This window comes from Psammomys obesus, unplaced genomic scaffold (genome assembly GCF_907164565.1).
Source record: "Psammomys obesus unplaced genomic scaffold, mPsaObe1.curated_primary_1811, whole genome shotgun sequence".
Classification (NCBI taxonomy): Eukaryota; Metazoa; Chordata; class Mammalia; order Rodentia; family Muridae; genus Psammomys; species Psammomys obesus.
The window spans coordinates 181820-207443 of NW_026586383.1; the positions used below are offsets into that span (position 1 = coordinate 181820).

General features: G+C 39.9%; 1 protein-coding gene across 3 annotated transcripts in view; it reads left to right on the plus strand.

The window, feature by feature from the left end:
- Positions 1 to 25624, plus strand: part of Map4 (microtubule associated protein 4) — a 136490-nt gene that overhangs the window by 26405 nt on the left and 84461 nt on the right. For all 3 annotated transcript variants that reach the window (XM_055601626.1, XM_055601623.1, XM_055601622.1), the window contains exon 2: positions 22222 to 22463. In XM_055601626.1, coding sequence (XP_055457601.1) covers positions 22241 to 22463 — 223 coding nt within the window. In that variant the 5' untranslated portion in view covers positions 22222 to 22240. The remainder of the gene's footprint in view (positions 1 to 22221; positions 22464 to 25624) is intronic.

Genomic DNA, 25624 nt, shown 5'->3' on the forward strand with positions numbered 1-25624 from the left:
CCCGGATCATGCTATGTAGCCATGGATGACTTTGAACTCCTAATCTTCATCCCCCTCCCAAGTGTTGGGATTACTCATGCCACCTGGATAAGTCCTCTTTTCTCATTTACAAAATAAGGGAGAAGGTTGGTTCAAATGTATTTGCTAAAGTTTTGTGATTTGGTCAGAAATGTTTTGCCTTCACAAAATTTGCTGTTTCTGTGAATATGAGTAAGAACTTGTTAGAGGTGGTCATTGTTTTCCCTCTATAAGGCAACAGAGTAAGTTGATTTCTGAGAGTGCCACAGTGGTGGAAGTGTTAATGGAGAACCCCCATTCTTCATTTGTGAAGGAAAATGAAATGAATACTGGTTGTTTCTAGAAAGTTAAGAGTTTGTCATAAATTAACCTTTTCTCTAGATTTGTTTCTGAATTTTGCTTTGGGGAAAATAGGAGTTATATTGTGGAGAAATAAATATTTTCTTTTCTTTCTTTTTTTTTTTTTTTTTTTTTTTCAATACAGGGTTTCTCTGTGTAGTCTTGGCTGTCCTGGACTCACTTTGTAAACCAAGCTGGGCTTGAACTCACAGAGATTCATCTGCCTCTGCCTCCCTGAGTGCTGGGATCACAGGCATGCGCCACGGAGCCCAACTGGATAAATCTATATTGAGGAAATTTTTGTAAATAAGTTCCAGTTTGTGTATGGGTGCGTGTGCATGCTTATACAATGTTGAATACAGAAATGGCACTAGCCATTTAAGTATTTTATTGTAATCATTGGACAAACTCTGACTACTTAAAAGCATACATCTTAATTTCATGAATAAAGGCAATTTGTAATTACTGCATCAAATTTTTTTTTGTAAATATACCAATCTAAAGATTTTTATTTTGTTTTAGCATATTCTTAGATTATATAATATGCTGGTTAATTTTTGCCAATTTGTCACAGATTAGATTAGAATCACCTGGGAAAAGGGAACCTCATTTGAGGAATTACCTTCATCAGACTGGCATGTGGACATAGCTTTCAGGCATTTTCTTGAGGTGGGCCACGCTATCCCAGGATAGGTAGTCCAGGGTTGTGTAAGTAAGCAAGCCTTGGGAATAAGCTAATAAGCAGCATTCCTCCATGATCTCTGCCTCCAGGTTCTTCCTGCCTTGAGCTCCTTCCCTGGATTCCCTCTATGATGGACTGTAACTGTAAATGAAAACAAATCCTTACCTTTCTAAATTGGTATCAGACAGTGTTTTATTATGGTAACAGAAAAGCAACAGAGGACATACAGAGAGTGAAGATGGTAGAGCATTCTCATGTATTCTATATCTGGTTTCCCTTACTAATAATATATTAGTCTGGCATATTTGTTATAATTAGTATATAGGGGGCTGGAGAGATGGCTCAGTGGTTAAGAGCACTATCTGCTCTTCTAAATGACCCAGGTTCAATTCCCAGCACCCACATGGCAGTTCACAACTGTCTGTACCGCCAATTCAAAGGTCTGACACCTTCACACTAATGCACATAAAAATTTAATTAGTGTATACAGTACTAATAACCAACACCTACTTATTATGGCTTCTTCAATTTCTTCTTCTTCAATTATAGAATCTGTGTTCCAATGTTTGGGGGACGTTAACATGGGAGAGTCAGGCTGAGAAAGCATTAAAGAATGTGGCAAAGTGATCATTCCAAATTCCTAGAGTAGAGACACACTTAGCCCTCATAAAGTGAATTTATCATTCAATTCATTTTATTATTTTATGTTTACGTGCTTTGTCTACATGTGTGTCTGTGTACATGCATATTCCTGATGCCAGTGGATGCCAGAAGAGAACCTCACCCACCCCGTTACAGACGGTTGTGAGCTACCATGTGGATGCTGGATCTAGAACCTGTGTCCTCCAGGAGAGCAGACAGTGCTCTTTAACTGCCAAGCTATTTCTCCAGACTGCTCATGAGCAGATTTAAAAATACATTCTATTTTTTAAAGAACTAGTAATCTACTCCAACAAACACCAGATCAATCACAAGCTCACTACTGCTCATTCAATGCTTATACAATGTTAAATACGGAACATTTTTGAGAGTGTAGAAAATAGTAGACTTTATTATGCCAATCTCACACATGTGTATCAGGTGCTTTACGGATAAGCACTGTTGTTTTCCCTCCCTAGCATGGTACTGTCAAACCCTCTCCTATCCCTCTCTTATTTTGAGATATTTTTCACTATAAACACCATGTTAGTTTTCCTGAGTCTAGCTTAGACTCTTACCATTCTTATTTAATACCCTTTTCCTGTTACAGGATCTCATTAGGCTATCAGTTAGCTTTTCATTCTTAGGTTTTCCTTGGCTGTGGCCATGTCTCAAGCTCCTGGCTGGCTAGGAGTGTTCAGGTTTGCTGATCTGATACTGCAGAACAGTCTTTCAGTTGGGGTTTGTCTTTTTTCCCATTACAATGGGGCTATGGTTTTCAAGAGGAAGATGCCAAGCTAAGTGACACTCAATACTTTGTATCAAGGACCATATCAACATGACTTACCACTGTTGATGCTAATCTTGATCTCTTGGCTTAGGTGGTTTTATTGGGTTTCTCTCTCCCCTTTTATGTTGTATTCTGCAGAAGAAGGTTGCTGATTCTCAACACTGTTTTGGACTCAGGAAAATTGGTTTTAAACTCTGGACAACAATCTAATATAGTTATTTTGTTGCTCATATTCAGCTTTAGTTATGATAAAGTTAACTCCTGTGTATCTTTGACATACTCCATCATTTTTTCTTTTTAGTTAGGCCCTAACTTTCTGGCATTAGAAGAGCACCTCAAGTTCTTGAGTATTTCCTGCCTCAGTACTAAATTAGGGTTCCTTTGTCCCTCCCTTTTCTGCCCCCCTTCTCTTCCCTCTTCTTCCTTTGATCCCCTCAATCCCCTCCCAAATTCAGTTGTGTACAAATTCACAAGTATTTTATAGAGCCTTTTGTATTTGAGTGGGATATGAGTTTGATGTCTCTTGTGGGTGTGTCTATTTACAAGTAACTTCAGCTTCTGAGACTCTATCAAAGAAAACCTAATCTTAAGTCCTTGATTAAAAGGAAGCCTTGATTAGGAATTATGTTTATACAGTAATAGCAACAATTTCGGCGAACACATTTGGATAAACACCAATTCTGATCCTGTTTATGAACTGAAATTGGAGTTTCTTTGTAAATAATTCATATCTGTATGTATTTAGAAGTATATGAAGGGGTTGATCTTTAGATTTGTATGGTTTTTGCATTTTCACTGTAACAATAATGATAATTTAGGAACCTTCAAGTCAGCACATTATATATATTTATTTAAAAAAAGATATATGTATAGTAGGTGTTGTGGCTCATTCCTGAAATCCTAGCATTGGGGAGAGTGAGACAGGAAGATCACCATGAATTCCAGGTCATTCTGGGTAAATAATTAGTTCTAGGTTAGCCTGGGCTATAAAATGGGGCCCTGTTTCCCCCCTCCCAAAAAAATGAAAACAACCCCCCCATACACAAAATAAAAGATGTGTGTGTATACCAAGTACAAATAAGTACTAGTTTTCAACACTTCTTGGCATTGCTTTTTCTGCATACATAGCTATGATAATGTTTATAAATTAGGCCCAATAAAGACAAAGAATGTTTTTAAAGTATGAAGTTATAACAATATACAGTAATAAATTTGCCATTAGTGCCTTTATCAATTAAAACTAATTTTACTTAAACTGAGGCATTGTGATACTGAGAGAGTGGAGGGCTATATGCTAAGTGACTATCAGAAGGGGAGTAGGAGATTGGACAAAAGAATGAATTTTGTTTTTGGTAGAATGGAACAGTTAAAACTCACCAGTTACTTTTTGAATTCTCCATTTAATATTTTGAGACTGACTCACAGTGGGAAGTGAAACTCTGTGTAGAAGGGACTGTTTTTTAAAAGCATGCCCCCCCCATCCTCTGGAAAGAAATGCATGATTAGAAGCTATATATTTGTCATTGTAAGCATAATGACCATGGTACTTAAGTACTTAATGGCACATGATAACCGTTTGATAAGATGATCTTCCTGTGATATACTCCCGTTGTCTAACACTTTAAGAATACCTCAAGAGTAAGAAGGGCACTTGAGTACAATTGGTACACAGAGGTTTTCTTTCTTTCTTTCTTTTTTTTTTTTTTTAATAGTTTTGGCTGTATTTCAAGAACAGTTTTTTTTTCTAGCGCTTTTAAGCTTTTTATTTCTTTAAACCTTGTGTGTTTAGTGTGTGTGTGTGTGTGTGTGTGTGTGTGTGTGTGTGTGTCTGTGTCTGCCTGTCAGTACGTGGCTGCCAGAGCGTGCATATGGAAGTCACAGGAAAGCTTTCAAGAGTTCTTTCCGTCTGCTGGGTTGAGGCAGAGGCTCTTGGTTGTTTCTGCCATGCTGGGTACTCCAGGCTTTTTGCCTATTTTCGTTGTTTTTTTGTTGTTTTTGGAGACAAGGTTTTCTCTGTGTACCCATAGCTGTCCTAAACTCACCATGTAGACCAGGCTGGCTTCAAACTTCTGCCTCACAAGTGCTAGGACTAATGGCATGGGCCACCACTGCCGCGCTTTGCTTTTCTTGTTTTTTAACATTTTATCTCATCTCCCTATAGGAATGCTGGCAACACACATGTAAACCAGCATATCCTGTTTGTGAGTCTTGGGATTTAGCTTAAATTGTCAGGCTTGGCAGCAAGTAAGTGCCTTTACCTGTTGAGGCCTGGAACTAATTTAGACCAGGCTGGCCTGGAACTCAAAGATCCATCTGCTTCTGCCTCCCAAGTGATGGAATTAAACACCCTTCCTTCCTTCCTTCCTTCCTTCCTTCCTTCCTTCCTTCCTTCCTCCCTCCCTCCCTCCCTGAAAAGAAAGAGTTTTGCTGTATAGCCCAGGATGGCTGAAACTTACACCTCCTGAGACTGTGAGTGTTGGAGTTATAGGCATGTGATGACATGACTGATCCATGGTTAAAGGGAAAGGTTTTGGTGTTGTTCTCTTTGAGACAGGGTTTCTCTGTGTAGTTCTGGCTGTCCTGGAACTCACTTTGTAGACCATAGTGGTCTCAAACTCAGAGATACACTGCCTCTGCCTCCCAGCACCTGGCTGTTGAAAGAACAGCCAGAGAGACACAGAAGTAGTCTGAACATGATTGGCATTGACTGGATATGCCTTTCTCTGAGAGAGGGGAGAATAGCAGGGAATAGAGAATAGAGAGAATATGATGATAGGAGAGAGAGAATATCAAGAATAGCAGGGTTATAAGGAGAATGAGTAAGTAAGGAAGGAAGCTTTGTGAGATGGAGGGAGTTTAGGGAGAAGAGCTAGAATGCTAGCATTGATTTTGAAATGTGTAACAGGTGTTTGTGATACCGAGTGGAGGCCAGCATGAGCTTTGATAGACTAATAGACCTCACAGGTAGTCACATGTCTCTTCAGCCAGAGGTAAGGGAAATTATTCCTTTTGGTAGATGAGAACCAGTTTCACAAGTTCGGAGGAATGCTGGCTATTATCTAACTGCCAGAAATCTTCCTATATATAGTCGAGCTTGAAGTCATTTTCTGGATATTTGGACTGCCTTTTACAGTTTGGGGAATTGTAGGTTTCTTTGGACCTGACAATGCCCAGCTAAGGTAAGCATTTATAAAAACTTATTGTTGCTGGCTATGGAGGCAGAGGCAGGTATGTAGATCTCTGGATCTGAAGCTAGCCTGATCTACATAGTGAGTTCTGGGCTACCCTTGGCTATATAGTGAGACCCTTGAGAGTCTGTTTCCAAAAAAGCAAAACTAACGATACAACAAACAGGAAAGATAAAGCTATTTTACTGTCGTTTTGTGTCCTTTTAACAAATGTTGGGATAATAACTTTTATGTCTAGTTAGAGCATTTGACCAAGTTTAGAAACTCAGGCCTGTAATCCAAGATAGTCTGGAGGCTGAGGCAGGAAGATTGCAAATTCAAGACCTGTCTGGGATACAGAGTAAAATGAAGTCCAACCATTTTGGACTCAGTCCCAAAATGGAAAAAAAAAAAAAATCAATAAAAAAAGTCATGGAGCTCAGTAGCTCAGAGTGCTTGCCCAGGGTGTGCAGTCAGTCTCCACTACTAGGAGGGAGGCTGTGAAAGGTCTTTGGAAAGAAAGTCAGAAGATTGGATTCTTTTATCAACTAGGACCTTGAAGATGGTCAGGGTGTGCTCTACAGCCGAGTTATTTCCTCAGCCCAAGTAGTATAAAGTTTGGAGTGCTCTTTCTTATTTGTAAAATGATGATCGTAGAGATCTAAGATATCCATATTCATTAGGGTATTGGCTTTTTGAAGTATAGCTAGCAGTTACATGGATTATGAAGGGGTGGATTATTTCCTTTCTTCCTGTCTTGTTCTTGTTTTTCTTGGAAAGGTCTTGCTAAAGTTTATATCCTTTTGCCTCAGCCTCCTGAGTGCTGTTATTTTAAGTGTTTGCGACAATATGGCCAGCTTTAAAGGTTTATTTCCTGTTTATATCATAGTTTGGAGTATTTGACCTGTGGCCTTCTCATGACTGAGGAAATTCAGTTCCTCATACCCCTGAATCCTCCACTGGATTTTTGTATTTAGTGAGTCCACAGCAAAGCGCACTAGGACGGAGACCCTCATAAAATGTGGCAACTGTAGTGCCTGAAGTGACAGCTTCTTGGGAGGCTGGGAAAAGGGGGCAGCAAGTCTAAGGTCAGTCTGTGCACTTTATGAAGATACTGTTTTGAGATGGAAATATATATAAGAACTCTGTTACGTGGTTCACAACTTCTCTTTCAAGAGAAGTAGGAAATACTGTTTTGAATACTAGAAGAAAAAGGAAGATTGTCAGTGTCTTTGATTGTATGTGCATTTTAACCCCTTGTAGTCTGTGTGAGTGTAAATATGCCTGAATGTGTGTGAACATTCATGTAAAGCTTAGAGTTGATAGTAGGTATGTATCTTGCATGGTAATTCTCCACTTTGTGTCAGGGACTCTCCGTGAACCCAGAGCTTGCCAATTCTGGCCAATTCTAGCTAGCATGCTCCGAGGATCCCCTGTTTACCTCGGAGTACTCAAGTTTATAGGTAGCCACATGCTTGCCTAGTTTTTACATGGGTTCTGAGAATCCTAACTGATCCTTAAGCTTGTCCAGCAGGTGCTTTATCCACTAAGCCATCTCCCCAGTCCCATATGTAAATGGTTTAATTCTATATTTGTCACCAAAATTGCTTTTTGTCTATCTCTCCTCCCTTTAATTTTTTTCTTAGAAAAGGTCTCATTTAGGGATTCAGGGTGGTCTCAAACTTGTGATTCTCCTGCATCAGCTTCCTGACTTCTGAGATTACAGACAGGTTCTATGACACCCAGCAAACCAACCCCTTTTCTTCTTTAATTTTTTTTTTTCTTCTTTGAAACAGGGTCTTGCTGTGCAGTCATGGCTGGCTGGTACTTGTTATTTTCTCGGACTGGCCTTGAAGTCATGACAGTCCTATTGTCTCAGCCTCCAGAAAGAGCCTGGCTACTTTCTGTCCCTTGGCCTCTCAGAATTGACTGAGATTTTTTTTTTTTTTTTTGCCAGTGAGTTAGTTTTTAAATCAAAGCAGCTGTGGTTCCTCCCATGTTTAGGAGACAGCACTCAGGTGATCAATAGCATTTCTCCTTTTTTTTGTTGGTTTGTTTTTACGTTTTTTGAAGCTTCCAGGCTAGCCTTAAACTCATGATCTTCTTGCCTTCACTTCCAGAGTGCTAGGGTTAAGGTTTATGTCATCTTGCTAGGTGCTGTCATATTTTCATTTATGGCTTCCTTTGAGCCTTAATGTTGTCTTTCATCTCCTTATGCTTTGCTTACTTTTGAATGAGTAAAAATTCATCTATTGCACAAAAATCCTAGTGCGTGTATAAAAAGTACAGTGGAATATTGAATAACGTTGGAGCCTTAGATTGTCCACGCCTGTTCAGTCTATCTGCCCACCAGCAAAAGGGAGGACAGACCCTATACTGTCTTTTAAAGGTCAGCACTCAAGGCTTTCAGACCAATAGAGAAACACATTCCAGTGAGAACTTTGCCTTCTGCCCACTTAAGATTAAAGTTGGAGAGTCAGCGAAAGTCTTGTAGTTGATTTCAGCTGCTGCTTTAGACACCATTTTTTCCCAACTCCTTCCCTTCTCTCTTGCGCACTAGTACAAAATGAATTCTTCCTCAGGAAATCACCATGTGTTGGTAAATTGATGATTTTCTAAACTTAAGTATTAAATGTATTCTTTATTAGTTTAATAAATTTATTTAGCACAAACTAATGCTACAGTTCAATGCTTTTGTGTGTAGTTCTCTTTCCTAATAAACTAGGTTCTCCACCCACCTTGATCCTTACCCTCCCCTCCCTTTGGAGAAAGGATTTTGTTATATAGCCTACTCTGGCCTCAGCTCATGTCTTCCTGCCTCAGCTTTCTGATGCTAGAATCACCACCAGCACTGCCATGCCCCACCTCCTCCCCGGCTTTAATTGCTTTTCTTTCATATATCATCTGTCTTACATGCCTAGTGTCCTCTGTGTGTGTGTGTGTTAACTTGTTGAAAGGTTCATTTTGGATAGTGCTACTTATATATAGATCATCATCTAGTAATTTAATTGCTTTCTTTCTTCCTTTTTTCTTTCCTTTGATTCAGAGATCCTCCTGCCTCTGGGATTAAAGGCATGCACCACCAGACATTAATTTTTTTTTTTTTTTTTTGTAAGTTAATGGTATTGTTTCTTGGGTTCTGTGCTTTTTTAGTTTGCAGTAGTTTGTCAGGGTGTGTGTGTGTGTGTGTGTGTGTATTTGTGTATGAGCCTGGATGAATGTGTGTGTACCACATGTGTGCCAGATACCCTGCTTACAACACCAATAACAACAACAACAAACATACAAATAAAAAACCAACCTTATTCAGGTTGCTTGTAACTTGGCAGCAATTGGTTAGCAGAAATCTTTCCTTTTCCCTTTAAAATCTTCCTATTGCTAGTCATTAATCCCAGCACTCAGGAGTCAGAAGCAGGTGGATCTCTGTGAGTTTGGGCCAGCCAGTGCTATGCAGAGACACCCTATTTCCAAAAGGCTACTGCCTCTGTCTTGGCTGGTCTCCTCAAGATAATGAGGATACTGTTCCATCTTATTCCATAGAAACCTTCCCTTTTGCTTTTATTTAGGCTTGTCATCCAGCAGGGATTTACTTTGTTTTTGAAGTTGCTGGAACTCAAAATTACCAGCTGACTCACTGGCATTTGTTGAAAAGGCGTTTCTTCCTCTGTTGCTCTGCTACAGCATCACATTTTTAATGTATTAAATATGTGTCACTTTTAGGATGTGACCTTTCCCCCAGAGGCTCACATGTCTTGGAAGCTTGTCTTCAGTGTGGAAGGTGGTGAGACCTTTAAGAGGGAGGGCCAGCCTGTGTGGTCCCGCAGTCTGATGCTGGCCTCCTGTCTCAATGTGATCTCTTTCTTGCTTCACCTTCTATGATGTTCCATAGCCGAAGGCGCACCTCCTGTGTTAGACTTTGTGTTACTTAGGCGATAAGCTAAGGAATAGGTGAGACTGCTTGCCCAGCACGCATGAAATAATAGGTTAGAGTCCTAGCAGCAGACTGAGTGTGGCGACACAAACCCATAGTCCTGGCCTGCCTCAGCTACCTAGAGTTCAAGGCCAGCCTGTGACCCTGTCTCAGAGAATTATTATTGTGTATGTTTGTATGTGCATGTATGTGAGAGTGTGCATGTTTGTGCATGTGGGGGTAGAGGACATCTCTCCACTTACCTGTCCACAGAGTCTCACTGGGATAGGCTGGCCTCAGTCATAGCTTACTGGTTCTGCCTCCTCAGAGCTGGGATTAAAGGCTTTTAATCAGGGAACAGAGGCCCCCTACGTGCCTTAGTACTCATTCATCCACAAACACAAATAAATGTAATTAATAAACATAGAAAGTAGGTACAGTGATAGTGAAGGAAGGAAGTTGTAAGTTGATATGCTTGAAAAGGTATTCGGACATAAAGTGATGCTGGTGCGTTAATTAGACAACAAGAGAAGCCACAAGGATTTGTATATTTTGTCTTTTTGCTTGTGTTTCTGGTAGTCTTGCTTCTTGGCTTAATCCTTAGCTGAGTTGTTTTCTCTGGTTCTCATTTTTGTTACCTGTTAAAGTTGAGGAAATTAAATCCTAGGTAATTTTAACTACCCCCCCCCCCCACAGGGTTTTTCTGTGTAGCCTTGGCCATCGTGGACTCCATTCATAGACCACACTGGCCTTGAAATCACAGAGATCTGCCTGCCTCTGCCTTCCTGAATGCCCAGGAAGAACTAGTGTTCTTTAAAAGGGTTTTCAGGGCGGAATGATGGGGCTCATGCATTCTTGTTGTTTTTTTTTTTTTTTCGGGAGGTGGGGGTGCTCATGCCTTTAATCTCACAACTCTGGGAGGCAGAGGCAGGACCAAGGCTACACAGAGGAAACCCTGTCTTGAAAAACCAAAAAAATGGAGGTTGGTTGTTTTACTCACTCATTCATTCACTCACGTACACCTCATCTATCTAATTATTTAGATTTTTTTTTTTTTTTTTTTTTTTCAGGCAGGGTTTGACCAGAGTGCCCTTGAACTCAGAGATCTGCCTGCCTCTGCCTCCCATTTTCCGGGATTAAAGGTGTGCACTACCACTGTCCAGCCTTACTCATTTATTGTAAGAAGCCCATTTAAAAATATTTTATGTGCATTGGTGTTTTGCCTGCATGTATGTCTGTCATTCAGGGTGTCATATATTGAAGTTACAGACAGCTGTGAACTGCCATGTGGGTGCTGGAAATTTGAACCCAGGTCCTCTGGAAGAGCAGTCGGTGCTCTTAACCACTAAACCATCTCTCCAGCCCCCTAAAAATTCCATTTTAAAATATTTATTTTGTGAGTGTTTTACCTTCTGAGATTTATTTATTTTATGAGTATATATATATATGTGCCATGTACTTGCCATGTTCTCAGAAGTCTGAAAGAGGGTGATGGATCCTCTGGAATTGGAATTAAAGAGAATTGGGGGCTGTCATGTGGGTGTTGGGAATCAAACCTGTATCCTACAAGAACAAGTGTATATATCTCTTCAGTACCCATCTGTAGGTATTTTTAGTTAGAAAGAAATTTTGGCTAGGATAAGAATAAGTAATTGAATGTTATTTATTACCATTTTTTAGTTAGAGGAAGGAAGGAAAGATGCTTCCTTTTTTTTTTTTTTTTTTCAAAACTTGAGGGGTTAGGTATTGTTCAGAATCTTAAGATTGATTCTCTTATTACTAAGATGAAACTGAATATTGCCTCCAAAGGATGATTACAACAGAAATGTAACTGCTGTGTCATTTTCATCTCTTGTTTCGGCCTACACAGCCAGACTTCAGCAGACTTGCTCTGTATATCACATGGCTAACAGTGGGAGGTGTCTAGTATGGATTATTCTTGCTGAAAAAAAATATTTAAATTTGCTTAGGTCAGAAATGTGGTTAGCTGGTGCTTGTTTGTAGATCCAAATTACTTTCAGTCATAACTGAACCTAAATTGCCTGCATAGTTCTTGTAAGTAAGTAAGCAAGTTGGATTTTCAACTTGGTGATGCAAGGGTATTTAATGTGTGTGTTTGCAGTGTTTTTATATTAAAGGGAAGGGCCGTCTAAAATAGTGGAAAAAGGAGCACCTTCTTTTGGAAACTAGCTAGAAGTAAAATAGAATGTCTTTTGCCCTCTACCAGTGAGTTGTTTCATGTAGGAATTTAGCTGGGTGACAGGCAGCCTCAGCTATTCTAGTACTCAGGCTCTCTCTGTTGATATGCCAGTGTTGGACAGGGTAGAGAGCTGTAAACAGAACTCTGCTGAGCCTGGACATTTTATTAATTCATAGTAGTACAGCCGTTGTCCTTGCATTGTGTAGGGAGGTGCCTGGGAGTAGGAGGTTAATATTCTTCATAGGGGTATTGCCTAAGACAGTCTGGGCTCTGTTAGGTTGTCTGTTGCCATTTGTAAGTCTCCCAAGAAACAGGAGGAGAAACTCAGATATGCCTAAGGACTCCTAAAGCAGAGATGAAGTGTAGATGATCTCTCTAGACAGCCTCCCCTAATGACTTAGTTTTACTTAGAATGGAATAACATGTTTATGGAAGTGAAGTTTTTTTTTGTTGTTGTTGTTTGTTTAAGTAAATTAAAAAAAAAAACATAGTCAACACAGAAATAAGATTTGGCTTGATATGCAAGCAAAATTATTTCTGAAAGAAATAGTTGAAACAAATCTGGGACATTGAAGGTGTAGTTTAATAGCTGAAGGTTTGCCATGCAAACTGAAAAAAAAATCTGATTTTTGAGTATGAGCTCATGACTCTGCTGGCTATATTCAGCCTGTCAGATTACAAATGATCTCTGGGACTGTCTGGGTCTCTGGGTTCTTTCCAAGCCTGAGAAACAAGGATCCATTTTGGTAACAACATTCTTTGTAATGTCCTAGGATAGTATGTCAGTGTCAGAATCCTGTGCCATTTAAACCAGCCACCAAAAGAAGTGGGCTCGGAGGGAGGAATGGAGGAAGAAAATACTGACTCCCAGTTATCTACACTCCTGCTCTAGCACTGGGATCTTCTGAAATGAAGCATTACCAAAACAATTTAACTGAGAATCAAGAGCAGATATTTTTTAAATTTGTTTATTTTTAATAAATTACAGTTTATTCACTTTGTATCCCCACTGTAGCCCCATCCCTCATCCCCTCCCAACCCCACCCTCCCTCTCTGTCAAATTTAAAAAAAACTTAAATTGGTTATTTGAAACTTATTTATATCTTTGGGAAACAGTGATGTAAAGTGGTAATTTCTAAAGTAGTACAAGGCAGTAAAAAAACCACTTTTCTTCTAAAAGTGACAACAGACAAAATTTTGAAAGCTATCAAACTTGTCTCTGGCAGCTAGCATATTGAAAGTTTCTTCTGTGTGCTGCCAAGTTACTTTTCTTCCCATTCACACTAAAACAAAAACACTTAAAAAAAGATTTGATTTATTTTATATATATGAGTGTTCTTCTATCTGCATTTACATCTGCCAGAAGAGGGGATCAGTTCACACTATTGTGAGCCACCATGTGGTCACCGGGAATTGAACTCATGGCTCTTAACCACTGAGCCATCTCTCAGCCCCCGACAAAACAGTTTTGAATGAAGCCTCTTCTGGGGATTAGGAAGAAAGTGGTCTGATAAGATCTTAATTTACATTGCAGGTGAACAGTGGTCCTTCCAGGAATGTATGTCTAGTACTCACTTAAAATAGGAGTCTAGAGTGAGACTTAGTGTCATAGGCCTTTGATCCCAAAACTCTGGAGGCAGAGGTAGGCCCATCTCTATGAGTTTGAGGTTAATATGGTCTACAGAGAGAGTTAGGGGAGATGAGAAGCTGCTCTGGCCCTCTCCTCCCTAAATTTTTTTTTTTTTTTTTTTTTTTTTTTTTCCCTGTGTGTAGCTTTCCCTGTCTTGGGACTTAGCCTGTAGACTAGGCTGGCCTTGAACTCATGAGGATCCACCTGCCTCTGCCTCCCGAGTACTTAAAGGTTTGTGCTACCATGCCCAGCAAGAAACTGCTCTTTGTTGTGCCTTTTTTTTTTTTTTCCCCCAATTTGCCTGCATGTGTATCTCTGTGAGGGTATCAGATCTTGAAGTTGTAGACAGTTGTAAGCTGCCAGGTGGGTGCTGGGATTTGAACCTAGGTCCTCTGGAAGAACGGTCAGTGCTCCTAACCACTGAGCCATCTCTCCAGCCCCAGCTGCTCTTTTTAATTTATGTGTATACTGTTTTGCCTGAATGCGTCTGTGAAGGTTATCAGCTCTCCTGGAAATGGAGTTATAGATGTGTGGGTGCTGGGAATCTAGGTCCTCAGGAAGAGCAACCAGTGCTCCTAACCACCACTCCACCCTGAGGCTGCTTTTAAATTAGCCTGTCAGCTTGTTCTTAAGCAATCTTGGCTTTCTGTCTGCCTGCGATTATAGGTGCTTGCTACTATGTCTAGCTACTTTGTTTTTGTTCTTTTGAGACAAGTTTTGAATCTTATTGTGCAGTACAGCCTGGCCCAAGACTCTGAAGCCTCCCCAGTGCTGGTATTCCTGGCAGGTACCACCATGTTACATATTTAGATTCTTAAAGGAATCTTGTTCGAAATTTGTCTAGTGTTCAGAGTGAAGTAAAGATCTGATAGTTGTAAGAATAATGTTGGAGAGTGATGGTGGCGCTGACTAGGCTTCTGTTCTTCCTTCTCTTTTCCTCTGTAAGCAAATACAGTAACCAAGGCGGGGGCCGAGGGTGGGGAGAACAGGGGCAGCCATTGGCCATTTGTAAACTAGAGTGGCAGTTTCTCATCAGAGGAATGAGTGCAGTTTTTAGAGGACTTCTTACAATTTTTCAAATTGTCTCAAACCAAGTAAAGTGGCACGCTTGAAGTCCCAGCACTTGGGAAATAGAAGCAGGTGGATCTGTTAGTTCAAGGCCAGCCTGGTCTACATGTTGAGTTCTAGGGCAGTAGAGCTCTATGTATGCACTGAGACCCTGTCTCAAAACAAAACAAGTTTCTCAGACTAATGTCTATTATAATTATATATAATCATTTTAAATTTCTATAGACCTTGACCTAAAAAATACTTTTAGGTTAGTTGTCTTGGACTTTTTGAGTTAGCAAAAGTAAGCCACTCTAGAAGGTATTATGGTCTCATCCTGTCTCATCTTGTGTTATTTACTATTTATGAGCACACCGCTATTAATAGCAAACAGTGAGAGGAGCAGAAGGACCAAGATTCTCTTGCATACTCCATCATCGTGTCACATAGTTTCCTGTTGCCTTAGTTTACCTGTTTTTAAGACCTTGGTAACTAGATGACTTCACCCCAGACATGTGGTCAGAAGGGAAGATCAGATGTCCAGATTGCTGGGCTTGGGGACATGTGTTCTTGGTGCCTGCTATGGGCTTGTTTTCTGACAGTGCAGGGTCAGGTCTCTGTTGATGTTGGTAGCTAGAGCTGGGGGGGGGGGGGCTTTCTTAAGCTCCAGTCAGATTGGTTCAAGAAGTGCTCTGAGTTTTTAGTTCCTTCCTTTCCTCTTAAAAGCTTTTCCCTTACAGTAATCCATATTCCTGAGAATATTTTGCCAAACATGGTGGCTCGTGCCTTTAATTCCAGGACTTAGGGAGGCAGAGGCAAGTAGCACTCTTGAGTTTGCAGTCAGCCTGGTCTACATAGTAAGTTCCATGATAGCCAGGGCTATGTAGAGACCCTATCTTATGGGAGAAAAACAAACAAAAAACAAAACAGCCTTCCCCAAATCCAAAACCAAAACCACCACAGCAAAACAAACAAAAATTAAAATTTATTCCCTTCTTTCATTTCTTCCCTTTAACCCCTGTGTTTCCCCAACACTTCCTCTCAAATTGACCTATTTTTATTGTTGTTTATATGTATATATATACACATAAATATATAAATTTAACCTGCTGAATCTATTTAGTATTGTTGTGTGTGGTGATTTCAGGGCTGTCCACTCTATACTGGCTAACTATTAAGGGGACTTGGCCTTGGGATTCTTCTTTGTTGGGGGATTTTTTTTTTTTTTTGAGACAGGGTTTCTCTGTGTAGCCTTAGCTAACCTGAACTTTTAGACCAGGTTGGCCCGAACTCATAGAGATTTGTCTCCTTCTGCCTCCCTGGGTACTTGGATTATAGATGTGTGCCACCCTGCTCGAAGCTAGGGATTATTTTTCTTTTAATAGTCATTAGTTGCCTTTGTGTGCTGGTAGAACCTCTGAGATTTTAACCTGTGTTAGTATGTCTGTTGCTATTGTCTTTGTTCGGGTCTTGTCTAAGCAGTCTAAGGTATCGTGGGTACTACCATCCCTGTCCTAATAGACATAATATTTTTATTTTTTTGAGACAGAGTGTCACTTTGTAGATTAGGCTGGCCTGGAACTCATAGATGTCACCACATGGACCATAATACCAAGAGAAGCTCCAGTCTCAAAAGTGATGTCCTCAAGACCGCAGCATCAAGTTAAACCACTGGACCTGCTGGACTCGGTTTTAGATTCTGTTACTTACTCACAAATCCATTTTGGATTGACTTTATTATTTATACAGATAGATGACATATAAATGGCCAGTGAAAATTTTTCGAAGTAGATTCTTCTCATTCACGAAGATACTTCTTTATTTTTTTTATCTTTGTTTTTGATTTGGATGTTTTAAGACATATCTCAAAATCTTCGTCTGTCTCAGCTTCCTGGGAGCTAAGCTATGATTGCCAGCAAGTACCAAGAAGTCTAGCTAATAATAAGTTGGGTTTTTTTGGTTGTTGTTGGTTTTTTTTTCCGGTTTGTTTTTGGTTTTGTTTTTTTGAGACAGGGTTTTTAATGATAAGGTTATCTTTTTGAGGTTTTGATTTGAAACAATACTGTGTTGTATTGTATCTTTCTTTTAACCCCCAAAGGGTCTCACTATGTAGACTTAGGTGTCCTGGAACTCCTATGCTAACCAGGCTGACCTTGAACTCAACAGATCTCCACCTACTTCTGCCTCCCACGTGCTGTGATTAAAGGCATGCCTGGACCAGTGTAGTACTTTTTATTCATAAAACATAAAATAACATTGAGGCATAACTGATTGTTAAATAACTTCATTCTGTATGTGTGAGATGAAATGTAAATGTTAGTATGATATACTTGGAAAACAAAGTCTGACAGAACCGCTGATCACTTAAATTGTTATGTATACATATTTTAGAATAAATAAACTAGAAAACTGATGTACTTTCATTTACAAAATGAAGTGTGCTTTCAGTAAAGTCATTATTTTCACGTCTAACAATACTATAACATACTTTTTTGAATCATTTTCTACCTACTAGTAGCTATTTTCTGTGCATATTTTGTTGTTATTTTGAAATAGAACTTCTGTATATAGCTCAGGCTGGCCTAAAACTTAGTCTTTCTCTTCCACTTTTCTGAAATTTGGCTGTGAGCTCATCTAGCTTAACCTCTATATGCCAGTATAGTTAATTCCTTTTTTGTTTGTTTTGTGTTTTTTTTTTTTTTTTTTAAGATTTATTTATCATGTATGCTGTGCTCTGACTGCATGTATGTACGCCAGAGAGGGTGCCAGATCTCATTATAGATGGTTGTGAGTCACCATGTGGTTGCTGGGAATTGAACTCAGGACCTTTGGAAAGGCAGCCAAAGCTGCTCTTCACCTCTGAGCCATCTCTCCAGCCCTGTTTGTTTGTTTGTTTCTTTTTTTGAGACAGGGTTTCTCTGTGCCGCCTTGGCTATCCTGGACTCGCTTTATAGGCCAGGGTGGCCTCTAACTCAGAGACCTGCCTGCCATCGCCTTCTTGACTGCTGGGATTATAGCTGTGTACCACCACCTAGTTTAGTTATTCGTAAAACATTTATACAGAGGTGGTGGCTCATGCCTGTAATACTGGAACTTAAGACCTTTGTGCCTTAACTTCCAGTTACTTGGATTATGGGTGTATGCCATCATGCCCTGGATCTTTATAAGAAAAAGTACATAATAGCTCTAAAAGGCTAACTGATAAGAATAGGTTTTATAGATGGAAGAAAGAAAGAGAGGATAGCAGATTTGAGGTCAATTAGGGCTACTTAGAAAGACCCTGTCTCAAAACAAAACACACACACACAAAAACAAAGCTAAGGACTGGGGTTGATGGTTCAGTAGGTAAGAGCTTGATCTGCAAGCACAGTGACCTTAGGATATATCCCAGTACCTATGTAAAAAGCTAGGCATGGTTGTTCATGGCTGTAACTGTAACATTTGGGGCTAGTGGACAGGTGAATTCTTGGGCTTCACTAGCTGCCAATCTAGACTCTATTTTTTTTTAAAGATTTATTTATTATTATTTATACAGTATTCTGCCTGCATGTGTGCCTGCATACTAACTAGAAAAGGGCACCAGACCTCATTATACATGGTTGTGAGCCACCGTGTGGGTGCTGGGATTGAACTCAGGACCTCTAGAAAAACAGCTAGTGCTCTTAACCACTGAGCCATCTCCAGCCCTCTGGACTCTATTTTAAGCAAACTTTTTTCTTTGTTTGTTTTTAATTTTAGTTTTAGTTTTATGTACGCTGGTGCATGTATGTCTGTAAGAGGGTGTCGGATCCCTGGAACAAGTTACAGACAGCTGTAAGCTGCCATGTGGGTCCTGAGAATTGAACCTAGGTCCTCTGGAAGAACAGCTAGTGCTATTAACCACTGAGCCATCTCTCCAGCCCTAAGCAAACAGATTTGTTTTGGTTTTGTTTTGTTTGTTTGTTTGTTTTGAGACAGAATTTCTTTGGGTAGCCTTGGCTGTCCTGGACTCACTTTGTAGGCTAGGGTGGTCTCGAACTCACAGAGAACTGCCTGCTTCTGCCTCCAGAGTGCTGGGATTACAGGTTTACTAAAGTCAGCTAAGCAAACAGTTTTAAGGCAGGGAACAGTAGAGGAAGTGTCTTCTGATCTATACTTACGTGCACAAAGTGTGCACAGACAGACAGAGAGAGAGGCAACCCTCTTAAATTTATTTTACATGTATGAGTGCTTTGCTTGCCTGTACATGTATGGTGTGTGTGCCTGACCTGCAGAGGTCAGAAGAGGTTGTCAGATGCATCCTTTGGAACTGGAGGTGTACTGTAAGCCATTATATGGGTGCTGCAGAACCCAGGCTTCATGAGAGCAGCTCATGTTCTTAACAGCGAGGCCATTGCTCTAGCCCCCTAAAACAGTTTTTTTTTGGGGGGTAGGAGGGAGATTTTATTCACAGGTTTATATAAATTTACTATTTAAGCCAGGCATCATGGCTTACACTTGGAATCCCAACCTTTAGGAAGCTGACGCAGGAGGATTGCTGTGACCTTTCAGGGTAGCCTGAGCTGTGTGAGACCATGTCTCTGTCCCTCAATAAAATAAATACTAAATTAATTTTTCTTGCTATTTTTTCTTACATGTGTAAAAATATGTAATTAAATGTTTTTCTAGTTCATATATAGACAAACCTTCTTCAGCATTACCCATGCTGATAAAAATGTTTGCTTCTTTTGTCTAAGAATTTAACCGGTAAGTTAGTTGGTAGTTTCTGTTTATTTTATTTTATTTTATTTTATTTTATATTTTATTTTATTTTATATTTTATTATTTTATTTTTCAAGACAGGGCTTCTCTGTATAACAAACCCTGGCTGTCCTGGAACTTTGTAGACCAGGCTGGCCTCGAACTCATAAAAATCTGCCTCCCTTTGCCTCCCAAGTGCTGGGATTAAAGGCCTAGCTAGTGTAAAATTTTAAGACGGAATAAATTTGATTAGAGTTACTTAGAGGAGCTTGCATGAAAGGCTAATTTTACGGGAGCATGGGTGATTTATCAGGGGCTACACCACTAAAAAGAATCCCCCCCCCCAAGCCATTAACAGTGTAAATCCTGTAGGAGTAATGTGACCTCATGAGTATTAATAGGTTCAATCTTGTGCAAGTCTTCTGCAGGAAATTGCAGTGGAGGGCGGGGGGAAGTGAAGGGATGGCAAGAGAGAAGACTGAAAGAGAGGAGAGAAAGGGGATAAGAGGAGAGGGAGAGAGAATAACAGCCAGTAGCCATGTCATGCCTGGAAGACAGCACTTTTCACAACACTTTGTCTTCTTCTACAGCTCTTTCATTCTTTCTACCCCCTTCCTTGATGTTCCCTGAGCCTTGGTGGGGTGATACAGATAGCCTATTTAGGACTAAGCATTCAGCAGTCACTTACTCTTAGCAGTAAGTATGAGGCTCTGCAGTAATGGCTAACCACTGGAAGAAGAAGCTTCTCTGACCAAATATTTAGAAGGCAATTTGACAGGTGCACCTTGTCTGTCTTCCTGCCTGCCTATCTGTCTGTCTATCTATTTATGGTTTTTCTTTTTAGTTGTTGAATGTTATTTTATGTGCATTAGCCCTGGAATTGGGGTTACAGACAGTTGTGAACTGCCATGTGGGTGCTGGGAATTGAACCTGGGTCCATTTGGAAGAGCAGACAGTGCTCTTTACCACTGAGCCATTTCTCCAGCCCCTATCTATGGTTTTTCGAGACAAGGTTTCTCTGTGTAGCCTTGGCTGTTTTGGCCTCGCTTTGTAGACCAGGCTGGCCTCGAACTCACAGAGATCTTCCTGCCTCTGTCTCCCAGAGTACTGCAATTGCAGGTGTGTGCAACGGCGCCCAGCTCATGTCTATTTTTTTTTTTTTTTAAACAATAGCATTATCTTCCCCACTAAGGTCTATGAGCTCTTCTGTCTTAGGCCTTTGACCAGGTTTACAGTGCCAGCTATGAATTTTCTCCTGTGGAATGGACCATAGACTATAACAGTTCTGATTCTGTTGCATTGCCTGGTAGGTGGGTAGTTTAGCGCAGAGGGAGTCCATATCTGAATAAGACTGCTGGTAATAATTCTCCCCATCAGCCAGCATAGTACATTTTTTTGGGACTGTGAAATCTAGCTAGGAGGGAAGAAACTTGTGGCTTAGTTACAGCTTGATTTCCACCTCCGATCTCCAAACACCCGATATGTCTGGCCATCACAGTGTGGTGTCTTCAGTAGTGGGTATCTTGTTTGGATGGTCACCCAACTTTCATGGCAATAGCCTGTATTGGGAGCTACAGAGTCTTACTAGCCCATATCTCCTAGAGAAGAAGGCTCACCTCGGAACTAGGATTTTTATTCAATAATATAGTAATATGGCTTCTGGGAATGGTTTTATCCACCCACAGGATACTTCTACTCAAAACGTTGACTTATTATCAAATCATTTTGTTTTGAAATTTTAATGAGTATATGTATGATGCATAGGTGAGATTGTACGTGTGCATGTCATACATGTAGAGATCAAAGGACAGCTTTGTTAGAAGTTGGTTCTCTCCACCTTCACGTAGGAATCTGGGGCTCAAACTCAGGTTGTCAGGCTTCATGGCAAGAGCATTATCCCTTGAGCCATCTTGGTTTCATGTTAGCATAGTAGTGCTGAGGGTTGTCATTGGTAACTTAGCTATCGACAAGATAATGAAGAGGCAGTACTCGGCTCCAAGATAAGGTTTTGTAACTTAGTCTTATGATAAGATGATTTTATTTGCTCCATAATATGCAGGCTTTTTCATAGAAATATTTTAATCTGCTCTTGTATATTCTTTTAAAAACTGTGACCTGATGTAGAAATGAAGACATAAGGGATAATAGAAAAGATATTATGAGAGTTTTAAAAGACCTGATATAAGGGATGGAGAGATGGCTCAGTAGTTAAGAGCACTGTGGGAGGGGAGGAGGACCTCCCCTATCAGTGGACTAGGGAAGGGGCATTGGAAGAGAGGGAGGGAGGGCGGGATTAGGAAGGGAACAAAGGAGGGGGCTACAGCTGGGATACAAAGTGAATTAAGTTGTAATAAAAAAAAAAAATCACCATGTCCTCTTCCAGAGGACTTGAGTGAGGTTAGGTTCTTAGCATTCACGTTTGTAACTCACATCTAACACCCTTCTCTGGCCATCACAGGCAACAGGCATGTATAGATTGCACATAACATACATACAGACAAAATACTTACACACATAAAATAAAAATAAATCTTTTCCTAAAAGACCTGATTTGGATGTTGCTGGCTATAACTTTGAAAAATAATTGGGGGTGGGGGGAAGAAGGGGAAGGGCCGTAGTTTTGAGACAAGGTTTCTCTGTGTAGACCTGGTTGTCCTGTAACTTTCTATAGACTAAGCCTGACCTTGAACTCAGATTGGCCTACCTCTGCCTCCTGAGTGGAGATTAAAGGTGTGTGCCACCACTGCCTGGTTTGTGCTTTGTTTTCTGTATTAATAAAAAAAAGCTGGGTTTGACTGGACATTCTTGTAATCCCAGTATTTTGCAGGCGAGGCAGAAAATTTATTGTGAATTAGACTAGCTTGAGCTGATATAGCAGGACCCTGCCTCAAATAAGTAAAAAGTTAACAAAATAGTCCTTGGCTATAGCCTTGTAGAGAGACGAGGACAGTGTCAGCAACAGTGGCTCCCTTGGATGAACTTTAGACTCTGGTTCTTGTGCAAACAGCTGAGAGGCTCTAGAAATATTTTTCATGTTTCATTTGCAGTGTTCATAAGAAACTTTTCTTTGCCCCTAACAGGCAGTTTCAGTGGTGCAGAATGGCGGACCTCAGTCTTGTGGATGCATTGACCGAGCCACCTCCAGAGATTGAGGGAGAGATAAAGCGAGACTTTATTGCCACACTGGAGGCAGAGCCCTATGATGACATTGTGGGAGAAACTGTGGAGAAAACTGAGTATATTCCTCTCCTGGATGGTGACGATAAAACTGGGAACTCAGAGTCCAAGAAGAAACCATGCTCAGACACTAGCCAGACTGAAGGTAAGTGTTTAAGCTAAAAAGCATATTTATGTGTAGAGTGCAGACCAGGGTCATGACCACTGAGGTTTTGATGTAGGCTAGCTAAGTGTCTATCAGAAATCAAGGATGGCCAGGCAGTGGTGGTGCCGCATGTCTCTAGTCCCAGCACTAATGGCAGAGGTAGGGGATTTCTGAGGGCCAGCCTGGTCTACAGAGTGAGTTCCAAGGCAATCATGGCTACACAGAGAAACCTTATCTTGGAACAAACAAAAAAACAAGAGAAATGAAGGAGGACAGACACATTGCTCTTTGGTCAGATTGGTGCTGATAAAGCTGGAGAAGACATAATCCCAGTGTCTTCTGTAATGTTTCATCTACTGTCTAGCTGGTGTCATAACTTCCTCTGTTAAAATTTCTGCTGTTTCTTTTATTTGAACTTAGCTTTGCGAAGTTAAATACATTAAATTTGTGCTTATATTCCAGCTTATGTTAGAATAAGATTATTGGGGTGTTCTGAAGTAAAACACAGTTAAAGCCTTTAAAAATTTAAAGTTTTCTTTTTTTTTTAATTCTTAAATTAGCTTTGTTGATACTTGACTGTGGATTTTTTTTTTTGTGTGTGTGTGTGTCTATATTTAAGAGAGGTATTGATCTTTAGTTGTCTAGTCATTTGTATGTATATCTGGTTGTTTGTTTAGGATTTGAAACAGAGTCTCATTCTGTAACCAAGCTGCCCTGAAAATCATTGTTTATCCCATTTTGGCCTCCCTTGCCAGCACTGGAATTACAAGCTCAGCACCACTTTTTTATGGAGCTGGCATTGTGAGTCAACATGCTACTTTTTTTTTTTTTTTTTTTTTGGTTTGGTTTTAGAATTGAAATCATGCAGACTTCAAAATGAGTTGTCTGCCATTGAAGTTTGAGGTGTACTTGAGCTGTTGTCTGAAAATGAAATGAAACAAAATAAAAGAAAAGCATAATATAATAGATCAGCAAACAAAACATGAGTTGGGGAAGTGTTCCATTTACATCCATCTTCTAGAGTCATTATATAAAATTGTTATTTTTTTATTGTTTGATTGAATTTATCATTGATCCTATCTGTGCCTAGTTTGTGTCTAGGGATTAAATTTCTTCATGAGATAATAGAGGAATGAGGGTGTAGCTTAGTTTACAGTATATGAAGCTCTGGGTTGGGTTTGAACCCCATATAACTACCGTGGTTGTGCATATACCTGTAGTCCTAGCACTTGGAAGGTGAAGATGGGCTCAGAACTTAAGGGTTTGAAGCTTTTGCTTCAATTGTCAGGTTCCAAGACTGAGCTACATGTGACTATTGGGGGAAGGGAGGAGGATGATGAAATCGTACTTAGTATTTAGTAAATAGTATTTAGGTTATGTTTCTCCTTATTTGAGGTGGTGTGTGTGTTCTCTGCATGCGGAGGCCAGGGAACAATGTTGGCTGGTGTGGTTTCTTGAGCACCCTTCTGCATGCCATGCAGAAGTCAAAGGATAACTTACAGGGGCCAGTTTTTTTTTTTTTTTTTCCTTTGTGGACCCTAGAGATTGAACTCAGGTCATCATGTTTGGTGGCAAGTGTCTTTTTCACTTAGCTATCTTACTGGGCCAGTTTTTATTTTTTTTGTTTTAGTTTTTGAGACTAGGTCTTTCATTGGCTTAAAACTCACCAAATATGTAAGACTGCTAAGCTCTAGAAATTTGCCTCTTCCTTCCTTCCTTCTTCCTTCCTTTTTCCTTCCTTCTTCCCAGCACTGGGATTAAAAGCTCAAACCACTATACCTGCTATTTTATTTTGGTTCTGGATGTCTAACTCTGGCCCTTGGTGTCAAATCAAGCATTTTACCACCTGAGATGTTTCCCAGCCCTCTAATTCTCAGCTCTCTTTTTTTGTGTTGTTGAAGTGAGAGTGACTTTCTATAACCAAAGTAGAAAACTTGCTGCCTTTGTGTATACTTTATGGGGGAGACATACAGCCCATCAGGTGAAAGAATTGAGAGTATAGGATCTTATATTCACAGAAGTATTTCTCCAAGGAAAATTTGGATTTCTTAATGGAAAATAGTTCACAATGGTCCTTTGACTGACTCACATGAAAATAAAGGATATTCAGTAGGAAGGAAGGAAATGTTAAGGGATAACTATTGTAGTAGCTAATGGTAGCTAAGAGTTCCTTCTCCCACCCCAATAACTGATGGCCATCATAGTTTGCTTGAAGAAGCTTGCTTTTTTTCCTTTTCTGTTTTCTTAGACCTGTTTCACAGTCTAAGAGCTGATCTGGATGGGTAAGGACAGGGAAGTAGTGGAAATAGGTTTTCTTGTTGTGTTTCATATATATATATATATATATATTTTTTTTTTTTTTTTTCAGAGTGTGGGGGTTTTTGAGATAGGGTATCTATATATATGTCAGTAGTCGTCTGTAGACCTGGCTGGCCTCTATCTCACAAAGATCCTCCTGCCCCTGTCTCCTGAATGTTGGGATTAAAAGTCTGTGCCACAACACCTGGCTGTACCTCATGTTGTGTGATTTGATAAGGATAATATTAACTTGTCTCCAGAAAAGGAAGGTTTTTAGAATCACTCCCAAATTTTTCAGTAGTGAGGATTGAACCACAGCTTCAGACTGGTCTTGAGTTTGTTTGTAAAATCTTATAATTTTTTGTTTGTGTTTATGCATGTAATATGGCATGCTTATAGGGAGTCAGGGCTTCCCTCCTAACACAGGGTCTGAAATATTGAGCTCGGGTTGTCTTGCTTAGTGGCAAGCGTCTTTACCCTCTGAGCTATTTGGCCTGCCCTTATTTTATAATTTTTCTAAATTTATTTGTGTCTGATTTTTGTAAAATATTATTTTTTTCAAAATGATAGGTTTTTTGATAGTGTTTTTCCTGGAGAACATTTTGAGATGAGTTTTTATTTTATTTTCTTAAATGGAGAGATATGGCTTAGTGGTTAAGAATACTGGCTGCTTTTCTAGAGGACCTGGTTTCCAATTCCCAGCACTCGCATGTTCTGTAGTTATATGTAATTCCAGTTTCAGGTATTCAATGTCCTTTTATGTCCTCTACATGTGGTGCTTAAACATACATGCGGACAAAACACCCACACATGTAAAATAATAATAATAATAATAATAATAATAATAATAATAATAATAATAA